Source organism: Triturus cristatus, chromosome 11, assembly GCF_964204655.1.
Source record: "Triturus cristatus chromosome 11, aTriCri1.1, whole genome shotgun sequence".
Classification (NCBI taxonomy): Eukaryota; Metazoa; Chordata; class Amphibia; order Caudata; family Salamandridae; genus Triturus; species Triturus cristatus.
The window spans coordinates 1119805091-1119821318 of NC_140594.1; the positions used below are offsets into that span (position 1 = coordinate 1119805091).

At 43.2% G+C, this 16228-nt stretch overlaps 1 protein-coding gene across 1 annotated transcript in view; it reads right to left on the reverse strand.

Annotated features, from left to right (window-relative positions):
• LOC146786150 (cytochrome P450 2J2-like) overlaps nt 1–16228 on the reverse strand; it is a 90089-nt gene that overhangs the window by 7042 nt on the left and 66819 nt on the right. The window contains exons 6-7 of the mRNA XM_085633167.1: nt 7735–7922; nt 5618–5759 (exon numbers count right to left, since the gene is read on the reverse strand). Of these exons, the coding sequence (XP_085489293.1) occupies nt 5618–5759; nt 7735–7922 (330 nt within the window). The remainder of the gene's footprint in view (nt 1–5617; nt 5760–7734; nt 7923–16228) is intronic.

Genomic DNA, 16228 nt, shown 5'->3' on the forward strand with positions numbered 1-16228 from the left:
CCATCCTAAGTTGCCACGTGTCCCCTGATAAGAACGGCACCCCACTTGTGTGGGTGGGCCACGAGACAATGACACAAAAAGCCCTAAATCACTAAGATGAGAGAAAAGCAAATCAGGTTAGCTGCTGTGTTTGGGACCATGCTGTGACACCACCCATGCAAACCTACAAACCACAGACATTTTCTAAAACTAGACAACCAGAGGATTCCAGGGTGGTGTGCCTTGCATGGATCCCATCAGGTTTTCACACCCACATTGCCCTGCATACCTCGTAGTTTAACTGAACTCGCACATTTTCCCTACAGTTCTGTAATGGAAGCTTACAGAATCTGCAGGAACCCACAAAATCTCTATCACCCAGTGTTACCCCACTTGTGCCAATAAAATGATTGGAGGTGAATACCCCTATCCACCCACCCAGGGGTGGAGAGCATAGGCCCATGGCTACAGGGCTGCTCGCCCCACCCAAAAAATCTGCATAAAATACTGCATAAATGCTCTCCCTGGGGGTCTAACTGGCTTTGTACCCCAGGGGGGAAAATTGGGGTAACTGCTCCAATCCGCTACCTAGGGGGGAAGTCTATGCCCTTTTGCGGTGAAGGCATGGCCATGCCCATGGTGAGCAGGCCCTATCTCATGTTTATTGTTATAATATGCCCTGTTGTCTAGCAGGCTTTCTGCCCCATCAAGGGGCAGGTTGGGTGTATTCACCCTTAGACCCCACCGAGGGGCAGAAAGACTGTCAAGCTTCTTGTTGGGGTGCAGACATACACAAGGTGGGCAGCCTACACCCCTAAATTTGTTTTTAGAAAACACATTCCCTGGTGTCTAGGGGGATTTCTGCCCCCCTCCCCCGGGCAGATTGGGGGTAATCACCCCTATCTGCCCTCAAGGGAGGACAGAAAGACTTACCAGTTTTTTGGGTGATGAGGGCATGGCTAAACCCATAGTGGGCTGCCCCAACCCTATACTATTTTATATTAGACCCTGGTGTCTGGTCTGCTGTTTTAATCAGCCCCATATGCCAAAGCATCAGAGGAGCCTTTTTAACTCTTCCCAGTGTCAGCCAATTGCCGACAGATGCAATGGTGAAGGGTTGAGAGTGTCAGCCATTGGCCGACGCTAACACCAAAAGGGTAAACACAGTTACACAGATGAACCTGATATTACCTTCATTGAAAGAAGCAATGTTGCACCCTGTCTATACCACAGGCCTGAAAAATTCTGCCTTATAGATTTACTGGATGCAGACGGGAAACTATTTGCTAAACATCTCTTATTACATCGCAAGAATGGGTTGATCAATAAAATAGATTAACTCTACATCAGTCAGAATTTCACCACAAAAGTAGTACAACAGATATCATTGCTTTAACCATGGTCAGATGGAAATCCTGTATCCAGAAAGTAAATCTTTTTGGTTGTTTTATAGATTTTTCATCAGCCTTTGATAGACTGAATTGAAACCAGCTTTGGGGGAAGCTTCATGAATGGGGTATCCCCCCTCATTCTTTTACCTGTTGTATGATGGTAATAGCCCATCTCCGAAAATCCTGACTCACAATGGTCTGAAGTAGGGGTGCATTCTGGCCACTTCCTTTTAACTTGCACATATCGGACCTTGCAGATTTATTAGAAAATAAGTTAGACGACGCCTCAAAATCAGGGGGGACTAAAGTCCCCCTCTTAGCTTACGCTGATGATTTGGTCATTTTGGCCAATACACAGATTGACCTACAAAGGCAACATAATCTAATACAATGATACAACATGGAAAATTATACACATTCTTGGGTATAACAATCAAGAGAAATTTGAATTGGAAACGTCATGTCAAGAAATTGGGGTGCAGAATGACTAGTACTACGGGAGCAATAAAAAGATTTTCAAAAGATTACGGGGGTGGAGTGATAGTACTTTGTTGGATGTCATAAAAGCAAGATTATTCCTGTTCTTAGTACTGCTCCATAACTTGGACTTTTTCAACTACCCAATAGCTAGACTCAATCTTTTCAAATTGTGTTCAAAATGTTTTAGTCTAAGGCTACCTACCGCACTTGGACTTTTAAGACTAGAACTACGCTTGAGTCCCTTGCCTGCTATGATTGATATCAACGAAATTGTCTACATTATAGATTCTAAGGAGGCAGGAATTAATACCTTAATAGCACTTGCTAATTAAGTTTTAATTACATCTGGGAGAAGCAGTGCTTAATTTGAGCCGGTGGTTTCCGGTGCTTGGTATAGGCACTTAGTTGTCGGAACCTGCTCTTATGACAGCTGCCACATGGTTGTGGTTTGCGCAATTTAAATATGAGCAGAAAAACAGTTGTTTGCTAAATCAATATACATCAAAAACAACTAATACCTTCCACCCAAGCCATTCTTGAAGCAGTGATGGCCTCGAACAGTCTGAGCTGTCACACTTGTAGCAGAGTGATGGTTAGTAGTTGTGGTAGTACAGTGGCAATGTGTGGTGCAAGCTACTGTGGCCTCCTGAAGAGGGCCCCGGCACTTTTTTTTTTTTTTTTTACAAATTAAGCACTGTGGAGTAGTATATTTTTTCAGAAAGTCAGTGGCAAAGTTGCAGGTAGACTACAATCTTGCCCCATGGCGATATTAGCAAGCATGTCTAGAATGACCTGAAGCTAGTTATGAAAAAGGGAGTCAAAGCCTCCAGTCTGCTTAGGGATATGGAAGCAGCAGCAAAATATAAACCCAATAAGTGCATCACCAAAACTTTAACTTTTTCAAGGCAACCACGCCTCGATTTTAATATGCAGTTTTGCGAGAAGATTGCCATTTTGAGTTTTAGTTTTGTTCTCTTCCTTTCTAAGTTTTTGATGGGGTTTTTGGAAATCAAATGGCCATAGAAACAGTAGTCAATATTTACAATGGAGCGCGGTGCCGCAAGCCATTTGGCTGTGCCCTGCTGCGTTACTTTTGAAGCAAAGGGATCCGTAATATTTACAACAATATGACGTCTCCATCAGCTCTCCCTTTCGCTGGTGCACAATTGGCTGCCATGCATCAATGCAGGCACTGTTGCACAATGGTACATGGGTGTCTGCGTTGTGGGGATGATTGTTTTTGTGTAGGAAGGGACAACTTCCTGCACAAAAACAATCACAAGAGGTGTTTTCCTCTTCCTATGCGTGCCGCAGAATGCAGCACACACAGAAAGAGGAAAAAACAAGGAGAAAAAAAAGTATTTCTCCTCGTTGCAGCTCCTCACGCCTCCCCTGGGGAGGCGTAGGACTCTGACGCATTCCCAGGTTTACGAAATGTTGTAAATCTGTGAATGCAGCAGAATTCATGGGTGTTACATGGGAACACCTACAGCAAAACCAATGGAACTCCCCTTTCACGCTAAGTGCTTCATGAAAAGGGGCCACATTTACAAGGACACAAAAAGCCTCGCAGGGTGGCTTTATGTGTCCTTGTAAATATGGAGCAGCACAATGTGCCACTGATGTGTCACAAATAGTGACGCACTGGCAGCGCAAGGGGCTTGTTAATATGCCTGAGCATATACAGGATGTGTAAATCAGCTCAGGAGACCATCAAACACATAATGTGCTTGTGCCCAGAACTACTTGATGCTCAGAAGAAATATTTAAAGCCAATGTTTGATGCAGAGCCCATAAGAACATGGTCAGAGAGAATATTATTTTGCTCTAAGGACTCTACACCAAAATCCATGGCAAATGCTACAAACTTTTAGATTCTGGCCCTTAAGCTTAGGGAGGAAAACAGTCAGCTCAATTGAGTGATATCAACTCGATGTAGATGTACCAGTATCAATATAAACCCTATTCCTAACATTAACTGTGCTTGTTTTCTTTTTTATGTAAATGTAAGCAACAAACTATTTTTCACTTCAAAAGAGAAGTAAACAAAGAGAGAAGGATAGTGAGAAGGAAAGAAAAAGGAAAGCAAGAATGAAAGAAGGAGGAAAGAAGGAAAGATGGACGAAGGAAAAAGGGAAGAAAGAGAAGGAAAGAAAGGGAAAAGTTAAGTGAAAGAAGGAATGAAAGAAGGCAAGAGTGAAAGAAGGCAAGAGAAAGCAAGCAAGAAAGAAAAAAGTAAGAAAGAATGAGAAGGAAAGAAAAAGGAAGAGAAAGAAGCAGAAGCAAGATAAGAATGATATCAACCTGATGTACCAATATCAATATAAACCCCTATTTCTAAAATTAACTGTACTTGTTTTCTTTTTTATGTAAATGTAAACAAACTATTTTTCACTTCAAAAGAGAAGTAAACAAAGAGGGAAGGATAGCAAGAAGGAGAGAAGGAAAGAAAAAGGAAAGCAAGAATGAAAGAAGAAGGAAAGATGGACGAAGCAAAAAGGGAAGAAAGAAAGGGAAAAATTAAGTGAAAGAAGGAATAAAAGAAGGCAAGAGTGAAAGAAGGCAAGAGAAAGCAAGCAAGAAAGAAAAAAGGAAGAAAGCATGAGAAGGAAAGAAAAGGGAAGAGAAAGAAGCAGAAGCAAGATAAGAATGAGGAAAGGAAAGAAAAGAGAAGGAAAGAAAACAAGGGAGAAGAGAAAAAAGGAAAAAAGAGAATGAGTAGGAAAGATGAGGAAAGAGAAAGAAAAGGAGGAAAGAAGGAAAAAGGGATGGAAAGAGTAAATGGAAAGAGAATGAAAGGCAAGAAAGAAAGAGAAGATAAGGAAAGAGAAAAGTAAATAAAAAAGATGGACAAAAGAAAGAAAGACGAAAGAAAGAAAAAGCGCAGCAAGCAATAGGAAGAGAAGGTAAGAGAGAAAGAATAAGAATGGAAAGAAAAAAGAGAGAGAGAAGGAAAGAGAAAAAACAAGGAGAGAAGAAAGGAAAGAAAGAGAGAAAGAAAGAGAGAACATTTGGAAAGAAAGGAAGAGAAGGAAAGAAAGCGAGAAGGAAAGAAAGAAGAAAAGAAAGAGTAGGAAAAAGAGGGAAAAACAAGTAAGAAAGAGAAGGATGATAGAGAAAGAAAAAAGAAGGAAAGAAAGAAAAGTAAAGAATGAAAGATTGAAGAAAAGAGAGAAAGAAAAAAATTAAAGAAGAAAAGAGAAAGAAAGAAAAAAGCGAAGAAAGAAGGAAAGTGAAAGGAAGAAGGAAGGAATGAGAGAAATTAGGAAAGAAAGAAGCAGAGAAAGAAAAAAGTAATGAGGATAACCTAATTCAGAAATGTTTTAAATGGACACACTGTGGTATGCTGTGAAATAGCACAAGTCAGAAAAAACACCCCAAAACGAATTAACAACAGCACTGGCAGGAGATGGGATCCTACAAAGATAGAATATGCATCAGAAGTCTCCTGCTGTCACATCAGGCTATAAACACAAAGGCTACACTAAAGGAATTTAACATAAAACAAAACACTGGCACTGAAGGTAACTAGCTTGTGTGCGGATATGCTCCTTGTAACCAGTGGCTTAAGTAGGCTGACCCACTGCCTCATGCCATATGCTCTTGTGGGCAGAAGCAAAATGTGAATGACACAACACAGACCAGTGGATGAAGAGAGGTGGCTGAAGGCCCCTAAATATAAGTATATTAAAATATGTTAATAAAATCAAAAGGTCTTGGATCATGCCAGACCTAAAACAGTGAACTTTTTGCAACCAAATTGATACCTGCTGAAAAAGGTAAGAATGCCTCCCTGGTGACAAAGTTCCCTTCCTGGTCGAGGAAATGGCTTGGGTTGAATTGCCGGGGAGTCTCCCAGTATTCAGGGTCATACAGAACAGAGGTTAGATTGGTCAAAACCATCGTGCCCTGCAAAGAAAGAGATATATCTGTCAACTGATTCCCACTCCTAACCAGTTTCATAACATCATCCAGATTATTCAGTTGCAAGAAAGGCTGTACCCAGCTCTGCCCCCCATTGTGCCACTTAATGGCCCATCCAGGCACACCTAATCCCTCTGTTGTGTGGCTGTCTGGGAGGAATATGCAAAGACCGGCTGCACCTACACCTGGTTATGTGACCCAGGATAGAGGCAGCATAAACCAAATGGTTGAGAATAAGAAAATATGCCTTCTTTTCAAAAGTAGCATTTTTAGAATCGTGACTTAAAATCTGACTTTAAAAGGGGCTTTAAATTAAAATTCTTTAGACAGCAACCTTAACATTCCTACCTGCTCAGAATTGAAAGTTATCACATATTAAATGCAATAAGTTAACACAATGTTATCCTATGGGAGAGGTAGGCCTTGCAGAAGTAAAAAAGGAATGTAAGACTTTTTCACCACCAGACACGTCAGCGTTCAAAGTACATGTCCATCTGTTTAAATACACTGCACCCTGCCCTCGGTGCCTTTTTAGGGCCTACCCTAGGAGTGAATTATATGTACTAAAATGGAAGGTTTAGGCATGGTAAACTGTTTATTTTGCCAGGTCGAATTGGCAAGTTAAAGTGCACACACAGGCTGCAATGGCAGGCCCGACACATATTTAAAAAGCCTCTTAAATGGGTGGCACACGTAGTGTAGCAGGCCCACTAGTAGCATTCAATTTGCAGGCCTGTGGTGCATGTAGTACCACTTTACCAGGGACTTAAAAGTAAAGGAAATGTGCCAATTGGGTGTGAGCCAATTTTACCATGTGTAAAGGAGAGAGCAAAAACACTCTAGTGCTAGTTAGCAGTGGTAAAGTGCGCAGAGTCCTAAAGCGCCAAAAAACGGGGTTTGAAAACTGGAGGATGAAGGCAAAAGGTTTGGGTATGACCCTGCAGAAAGGGTCAAGTCCAACAATGTGCATGAAGGTAGATCATGTGTAGAAGTTTTTTGTGTGCATGCTTAACAACAAGCAGAAAATGGATCTACACTCGAATTTACATGTGTACACTTATATGATGCTACTGCCTTTGAACCTATTTTGTAATGGCCTGGTAATGTGCCATTCCTTGGGTTATGCTAGCTGGGCCTCAGCTTGGCCTCAGTGCCATGTTGTTGTCACCCTTCAAATTCACTGTTTATCATTCCTGCTGTATGTATTCAAGGAAGTCATGGTTATCTCTTTCTGAATTATGTGTTTTTGAAGAAGTGTCTCTATCATGGGCTCAGTAATGTTTCGACCTTCAAGGTTTCTTTTGCCTGCATGCTGTATTGCAATCATTCACAATAGTTCACTGTAGTTTTGTAGCTAGTTTGTTTCACCATCTCCAGATGGCATTAGCATAGAGTGGGCTGCTCCGATATTCATGTAGAAGGAGAGTGCTTAGGTTGTAAATCTATGAGACACATTATGCTGCTCTATAATTTCATACACTGATTTGTGGACATCTCAATTTTTTTGTTCACACCATGACCAATCTGGAGTCTTCATTATGTTCTATGAGAAACAATTCCTATACAAACCCTTAACTTTAGAGGTGAGCCAGAACTCTGGGAGACCTTTCCATGCAACTAGGGATACTGTCGGATTTCCTATTGGTTTTGCTGCTCATTTGGGACTTAGAATAACTCCTGGTGCTGCCTATTATTTGGTATTGACCTATTAACAAGAGCCTTCGTGGCAATGACTTTGTTTCTGAACTCACAATTTCTGTATTGCACCTTCTGAATGTTGTAATACATCTTTCTACATTTTCTAATTCTAGAACTCACTTGAGTCTGTCTTCCCTTAATTGATGGTATTTTTATGTTGTTTTGCACCTTCTCTTGGGCCACATTCCACACACCAACAACATGCATTGCAGTTACAGTGCTATTTGTGTCACATGTTGGCCACCTTTTACATTTACTCAACCTTTTCAATGTGGTAGCCTTGCACAGGTGCCTGCTTCACCCACACTCGCGGTACGCCCACAGCTGAAATACTGCTGAGGCGTTGAATCTCATGGATCACAGCATTGGTGTACGGAAGCTTTTCCCGATCTGCATAGGAGATCACCAAGGAGGATCCAAAAACAGCATCAAGTTCCTTCTGGACTCTGTCTGAAAAGAAAATGTCATGTTACATGCGATACAGTAAGCAAAGGTTTTCAATAAAACACAAAAAGAGGGTATCAGATCACACAGGGCCCTGAGGGAAGTCAATAGTAAATTCCTGTCCATTTAGACCATCTAGAATGGAGATTTTGTGAACAGTGCCTAGTCGCCCTGATCAAACCTTCTGCAATCCATAAGGAAGAATTGAGCAACTGAGGGAAACCATTTTGTGAAGAAGGTCATTGTTGTTTGATACAGAGTTGGGTGGGAAGGGAAAATTCTTCACCCTTTGACTGGAAATGCTAAATACGGAGGTGATTTCATGAGTGAACATCTTCCACCATAAAGTTACGATAGCTGTCAATTATTCAGCTTGATCATGTGTGACATTTTCATGTTTTCTGTGTGCTTATGTGTGACATTTCAGTGTCATGTGTGACAGACACTTTGAGTGACACTTCTTTGCATGTGGAACAAGCTGTTAAGACCATGGAACTAGATAAATGTTACAAAGAACCCCCATTTGGGAAATTTAATGGTTCTACAACAATTCAGGGGCATATTTACAAGCCCCTCTGCCTCGTTTTGCATCATGCAACATGGAACAAGAGCAACGCAAACTAAAAATAAGATTTATGAAGCCACACAAATTTATCCCAACGTTGCATTACTCTTCGCTAGGGAGGCATTTCCATGCGCATTGCATGGGTGTTCCCACGCAACATCCTTGAATTTTGATGCATTCTCACATTTACTAGAAGTGGTAGACCTGGGAATGCGCCAAAAGCCTAAGCTTTCCTAGATGAGGCGTAACTAGGAGAAATATGTTTATTTCTTCTTGTTTTTTGCTGCATGCTGCACTGCGTGACTTGGCCATAAACATGGCCCACAGAATGCAGAGTGGCCTTATTTATGAATGTGGAATTGGTAACAGTAGTCGCGTGAGAATTTGGCAGCTCTGTGATGGATGTATTGCTTTGTTTTTCACACACTCCTTTTCCACAAACACCAATTTTAAATCTATCTTTTTTTTGTAAAAAGCAATTATTTTCTTGGTCTTGGATGGATGAAAATCAGTGTAGGCCCTGCCAGGATTGTAGTTTGAGACACTGAGTATGGACAACGCTTCACAGCAAGGGCTCAAACAACTGAGCCACATTTTCATAAATGGATATCATGTCAATCAATATGTCAAACAAAATATTATCTCCACAAACCTTACTCAAGGAGTCAGCTGCAGGACAAATCTCCTTGAAATAGACACTAATAGATTGAATAACAGCCACTGATGAAGAGAATTCAAGTAACAATCCAGCAAACGGAACAAACTTTGAAAGCTAAAGTAAGAGCATACCTGCTAGTTTGTCCTGGAGTAAAATAATTGATGCCAAGTAATCCCATGTTAGATCAGTTGTAGAGAGCCCATAGTTAATGTAGTGCATTTGACAGCACTAGAGGCTTGCCAGGGTGTGTCTTACTTGTACAGCAGGCAGGCGCTTAACACATAAAGAAATACATTGATACCCTTTACTTTAGCTAAAACTACTATGTTAGCAGTGGCAAGCCTGAAACTCGATCTCTTTCTACTGGCCTCATATGTAAGAGGTCCATCTTTTTTTCCATAATCCAAACAGAATTTTTTTTTTTTTTTAATTTGATAAATGTGCATACTGTTCATATTTTACCTTCTGTGCATTTTTCCTGAAATTGTCTTTTGGAATTTCTTAGGTAAGCCAATTTTACTTTCGAAAGGTGTCTTGAGGTTGGAATGGAGATAGATAAAACAACAGTTTGCCACAAGGATCATAAACGTCTCTTGGGGGCGTGGCCAACGGGTGAACATGGCGGACGCATTCGGAAAGGGCTCCGGAGTCCCCGCTGCCTTTGCCTCGGAATCCTTCCAGCATGCGCGACAAATTGGTGGGGGAAAGGGACCCATAGGTGGGGACAGAGGGTCCTACACCTGCCCTCTTCGCTCTCAGGATCCCCAGCAGGCGGTGGTGCGGGTCATGGCAGAGTGGTTCCGGACTCATACAGACAGCAGGGTGACCCCAAAAACAAACCTCACCACCATGGCAGGGGGTAAAGAAGGGAAAGAACAGTGCAGAGCAGAATGGAACGGTATGTGCTCCCAACACCGGGCATGCTGACAGTGGGGTCAAACCGAACACACAACAGCCAGCTGAAGAAACCCGGTAGCCTTCGCTCAGAGAGATCATGTCAGCCATTCAAAGCATAAAAGGCACTTTGGAACCTAAACTCGATTCTGTAGTGGCCGAGATGACACTGATGAGAGCAGAACTAAATAAAGAAAAAGACTGACTCTGCGATACACAACAATTGGTCACGGACATCAGCAGCTCCAGAAACAGGTGACGGACTAACTTAAATACAACGCTACCATACAGGCTCGTGGGAGGTAGGTCCAGGCGCAACAATATCTGCCTGCCTAGTGGGTGTTCCAAAAAAAACAGCAAATGAGCCCTACACTGATATTTTTGTGGAACATTTCTTTACTACTGTGCTCCAACCCAAGGGCCTCTCAACAAACCTTCTCAGTTAAGAAAGCGCATAGAGTACTAGCTACCCCCCCCGGACCGGGCATGCCCCCTCGCACCATCATAGCTCGCATCTTCAATCACAGAGACAGAGTTGCAATTCTACAAGCAGCTAGATTCACCACGGACCAGAAATTTGAAGGAGCTATATCCGGGCTTCACTCTTAAAGTTCAACAGTTGCAGAGGAGCTTAATGGAGTAAAGCGTGAGCTGCGAAATTGCGAAATCAAATATATGATGGTCTTCCTGGCCAAACTTAGAGTGATCGCAGAAGGGAAAACTTGGTTTTTTCGACTCCCCTGAACTAGCTATGGAATGGCTGGAGGCCTGGTGTACCGCGACTAGCGAAAAAAGACCAACGAATCCATGACTAAAGCATAGTAATGGAAAAGCCAACCTGCCAGCGGTCACTCACAGTGAAGTGATGGTGACAACATTGAGGACAGTGAGAGATGAACAGATGAAGACGCGCACCCATCGGACCTCTGAGACGGGCCAGAGAGAGAGACATGCACATCTACTGGTTTTAATTATTGTGGCCTATAAATATTATGTGATCTGTAACATCCTGCGATATGCATGGAGGAGGTCTTGTGTTTTCTCCTGGCGTGTAGTTCCTATATATTCCTATACAGAATCTGTGCATTCCGGATAACATAAACTGCGGGTTTGGTGGCAGACTGGCTCTGAGCACCCCCACCAAAAATGTTAGCCTGTTTGCATTAGCTAGCTCACAGTGCCACTAGAATATCCTCTTAATGGGGAAAGAATAGTTTCTGGCAACCTTAGAACATGACAACCCTGATCCCTCAGAATTGTGGAAACAAAGTACTACTTTTTTTGTTCAGTCACTCGTGCTCACTTATTCGGTCTCAGAGAGTTACACAGAAGAAACAGTTGGGGTGTTACAATAAGAATTTATTGCACAGTTGTTCTTCTAGTGTAAAATATATGTGCTGCCACAACCGTTAGACAGTAGCAGAGATATATGATCAGCAGTACAGTGAATATAAAAGGATAGTACAGTTCTACCATTTTGCAATGATCATGAATACATACATGAATATAAAATGCATGATAAAAGAAACCACATACTCCTACGGTGCCTATCTAGATGTACCTAAGTGTACATAGCATGTGAGTAGGTGTGATGCCAAGAATCCCTCTAGGTTTAGTTTAACCCCATTACATGAAGCAATAGAGTGTGGGACCACGTCCTGATCTCGAGTTGCACACTCTGCAAGGGATATGTCAGACCACTATCAGCTGTAGAGGCTGCATACAGGATCCTCAGCGTCTCTGGTCAGTGTGTCGGCCTGGAAGTCTCGGTTCCCTCTAACTAACACTAGCAAGAGGTGCTGTATTTATACAGAAAGTATCTAGGGTTCCTTTGTCCCTTGTTTTTTGTATTAGCCATTGTTGGATTTGAGGATGAAGTATGGGATGAACCTTGTATGTAGATATTATGCAGGTGGATGTAGCCCCTGACTGGTTTCTAAGAACCTTTATGAATATTCATTCATACTGTGTTAGTCTAATGATGAAGTCATAGAACGCTATTGTTCAGGGAAAACCCTCCTTCTGCGCCCAGGACTAGACCTAGGTAAAGGTTCAATCCTAAAAGGCTTGTTACAGTGTAGTGTAGGGGAGGTAATGTAGGTGGAGGGGTATGATGTTACCCAAGCCTATATTAGGGTACCTATATGGAACATAACACTCCTGGGAGGGGAGAGTCGGCCCATTGCAATATCGCAGGACAGGACTGTGCTGTAGCAACTGGTGCCGATACTCATTACCTCCGGAGAACCAAAAATAAATAATCCCCCCAACATCTAGTTATTTGGGTGGTGCGAAGATGACATGGCCACTCTACCCCCCCAGTTGTAATTTAACTAACATGTTTCCTTCTTTCAGGGGCGACAGGTGCCTAGCCAGTTGGGGTTGGGAGGGCTGTTTAGTTTCCACCGGGCAGGGTAGCAGGGTGGGGGGTTTCTCTAGTTCATGTGGGTTATTTAAAATTACATTACTGAGCAGCAATGAAGTATTATTCAGCATCACCATTTGGGGTCCCTCTCTCCTTTGTGGGGCTAGCACATTGCCTCCCAACACACACCACGTAAACAGTCTTGGCAATAAGATCAAGCGAGGTATGGTCCACTTCCCGGTGTGGCTAGAGATATGTAGGCATGCCAATACAACCCACTGTCCACGACTAATACCTGCCATCTTAAGGATGCCAAACTCATTGGGGACTTAAGCCATGCCACAACTTCCTATTTTGAGCTCAATGAGGGGTCAGTTCAATCTTACTTGACGCTCTGGAAGGCCTATAAGTTGGTCATTTGGGGCCAAGCATACTCCTCAATAGTGGGGCGAAGATGGGACAAGCAAGCACAACTTCTTACACTGGAGAGCGAAATGAGAATCTTAGAGAGGGCGGGATTTCACTAGACAAATGAAGATAGCGTGCATACCCTCCGCCTCGAATTGAAAGAATATAGGGTCAGATGTATGACCATTCACTTCTGCAAGTCGCAAATTGTGGTGGAATTGCGACTCGCAATTTGCGACTCGCAAAAGTGAATGTACAACAGTGTCTCAGACACTGTCTGCGATTCCTAATGGGGTCACATATTGCATGTCTCATCAATATTCATGAGGCAAGCGCAATTTGCCACCCCATTGGGATTGGCTAGCACTCCCAGGAATGGTGGCTTGCTGAGGTCAGCAGACCACCATGTCTGTGACAGTTTTTTTAATAAAGCAGTTTTTTTTTAATGCAGCCCGTTTTCCTTAATGGAAAACGGGATGCATTTAAAAAAGAAAAATTAAACTTTTCAGTTTCATTTTTTAAGGGCAGGCAATGGTCCCTGGGACCACTGCCTGCTCCCCAAAAATATTTTCGCACCCACTCTAAAAGGGGAAGGGTGCCCTGGGGAGTGTTTTGCGACCAATCATACATTGCTGTTAGACTCACTATACGCCCTTGGCACTCCCCTTCCTAATAGCGAGTCACAAACCATATAGTGCGAGTCGGTAATAGGTTACCGAGTCGCAAAATTTGGTTTGTGCATGGTGCAGACCAATTTTGCGGTCGAAAACGGGCCGAATTCCCATTTGCACCCGCAAACAAAGGTCGTACATCTGCCCCTTAGAGACCTATTGGAGGACAGGGCAAGAATGTTCCATACCTTGTCTCAACGACTTCTATATAAGGTGGGCAACAAAATGGGGAAACTACTCAAAAGGCTTGAAAAGACAGACCAAGCAAGGGGATGGATATCATATATTACCACTGATTTGGGCGAGACCATTTCTGATCCCGAGGGTATAGCGGAAATATTTGCACGATACTATGCATGTATCTACACACCCAAAACACATTGCTCACCCTCGGATATTGGAGATTTCCTGAGGGATATAAAACTCCCCACTCTTAAAGAAGAACACCGAACCTTCTTGGAAGCAGACTTCGAACCGCAGGATGTGGACCAGGCATTGCGATCACTGAGCTCTGGTAAGGCAATGGGACCCAATGGCTCCCTATCGAACTCTATATATTTCTCGCCTCCAAATTGACACCTTAGATACTTAGAATGTGGAGGGAAGCACGGGAGGTGCACGTGCTCCCTGAGGATCAACGACTTGCGACAAAAGTCGTAATACATAAGGCCGGAAAGCCACCGGAACACTGCAGCTCATATTGTCCCATTTCCCTCCTCAACATTGAAATCAAAGTCCTTGCCAAGTTTCATGCAAGTGGGCTTCGTCAGGTGAACACCTCATTGATCCATCCTGACCAATCCGGCTTCATGCCAAAAGAGGGACGCGCCTCAACCTGCGCAGGTTGTACGGGGCAAAGGCTGGTTCAAGAAACGACGAGATATCCACAATGGTACTGTGTATGGATGCCTCCATGGCATTTGACACTATGGAATGGACCTACATGTTTGGAGTGCTCGAACGCATAGGATTTGGACCCAACTTTCTGGGCTGGAAGCGCTTATTATATAAAGACCCGATAGCCCATTTCAAAGTCAATTGCATTGTGTCCCGTAATTTCACACTGGGCAGAGGGACCAGACAGGGGTGCCCACTCTCCCCGTTGATATTTGCACTTGCTCTAGAGCCTCTGGCAGCATGGGTCTGACAAGACCCACTTGTGAGAGGCATTATCTGGGGGGAATCGTGGGAAGAACGTATATCCCTATACGCAGATGATATTTTATTTTATGTAACCAACTCCCTCGCAACAATTACCCGACTGACCCTTATCTTGCAAACCTTTGGTCAATGCTCCAGGTACACTGTTAATTGGAATACATCTCTTATGCCTTTAATAACTGGCCCATGCCTGCACTGCCTGGAGGCATCCGACTCCCCTGTCTACTGGGTGTTTCAAATATCTAGGTATCCACGTTACAAAGGATCCCCTCCTTTTCTATTGATTAAACTTAGTCCCCATCCTTGAGCATTTCAAATAGGATTTACAACACTGGAGGACTCTCCCACTTTCCCTTTTAGGGTGAGCAGCAATAGCCAAAATGATGACATTGCTCCGTATGCTTTATGCACTCCAAAACACAAACCACCAAATACCTGACAAGTTCTTTTGCACTATAGAATCCCTTCTCCCCCTGCTTTTGTGGAACACAGCCCCACCACAGATAAACCTCTCCAAGCTAATGCATGGGGTGTATGATGGAGGTATTGGTCTCCCTGACATAAAAAAATATTACTGGGCATCGCACTTAGCAGTGGTAAACGACTGGGCATATGCCCCCTGGGACAATTCCGCATTCAGACTAGAGGGGTTCTTGATGGGACCTGAAAGATACCATTGTATACTCAATAGCTCAACTAAGGCCGATAATCTCCTACCTCATACACACACGGTGGCTCGAATTTGAAGATCTGCTACATTGTTTATGGGCTGGAGGGAGAAACCTACCGACATGAGCCCATTGTGGTGTATGATTTACTTAGTACAAGTACAAAGTCTCCAGGGCTTCAAGCCTGGAACCTCATGGGGATATCCTTGCTGGGTGCTGTATTAAGCAATGGCAACATACTTACTTGGGTGGAGTTGCTGGCCCAATATGATCAGGCACCTACTGAAGCTTTCAGTTATTTACAGCTCCAACACACCCTTAAGGCCCACATTCCTAATGGCATTTCTATTTCAGTTTCCTCTCCCCTAGAACAACAGAGTCCTCACTGAACCACTACCCAAAAAAACTGTCTCCCTAATCTACAAAACTAATAAACAACTCACCCAATACCCTTACGGCACTCAGGACTAAATGGGAGGGAGATTTTGGAGACTGAGATAATGAGGAATGGGAAGAGGCACTGGAAAATTTTCATGAAGTGGCCATACATGCAGGGTTTTGACTGATCTATTTATGTATATTACACCGCTCTTACTACTCACGCACCGCAAGCATGGAAATGGGCCGCTCTCAAATGGATCTCTGTCTCCGGGGCTGTAGTGAAAAAGGAACTTCCACATTATATGGTCATGAACGAATGAAAAAACCTTTTGGACAGAACAACAGAGAATCTGGAGAGGCAACACCCCAGACACAGCAATAATATGTCTCTTACACATTTGGGGAGATGACCCACCACCAAAACACACTAAGAGATGTTTGTCATTGGGTCTTATGGTTGGCAAACAAAATATTTCACGCTTTTGGGGGGCTGTGTGGGCCTCAACAGTGGTGAAGTGGGGCATGGATTGGTGCATGACAA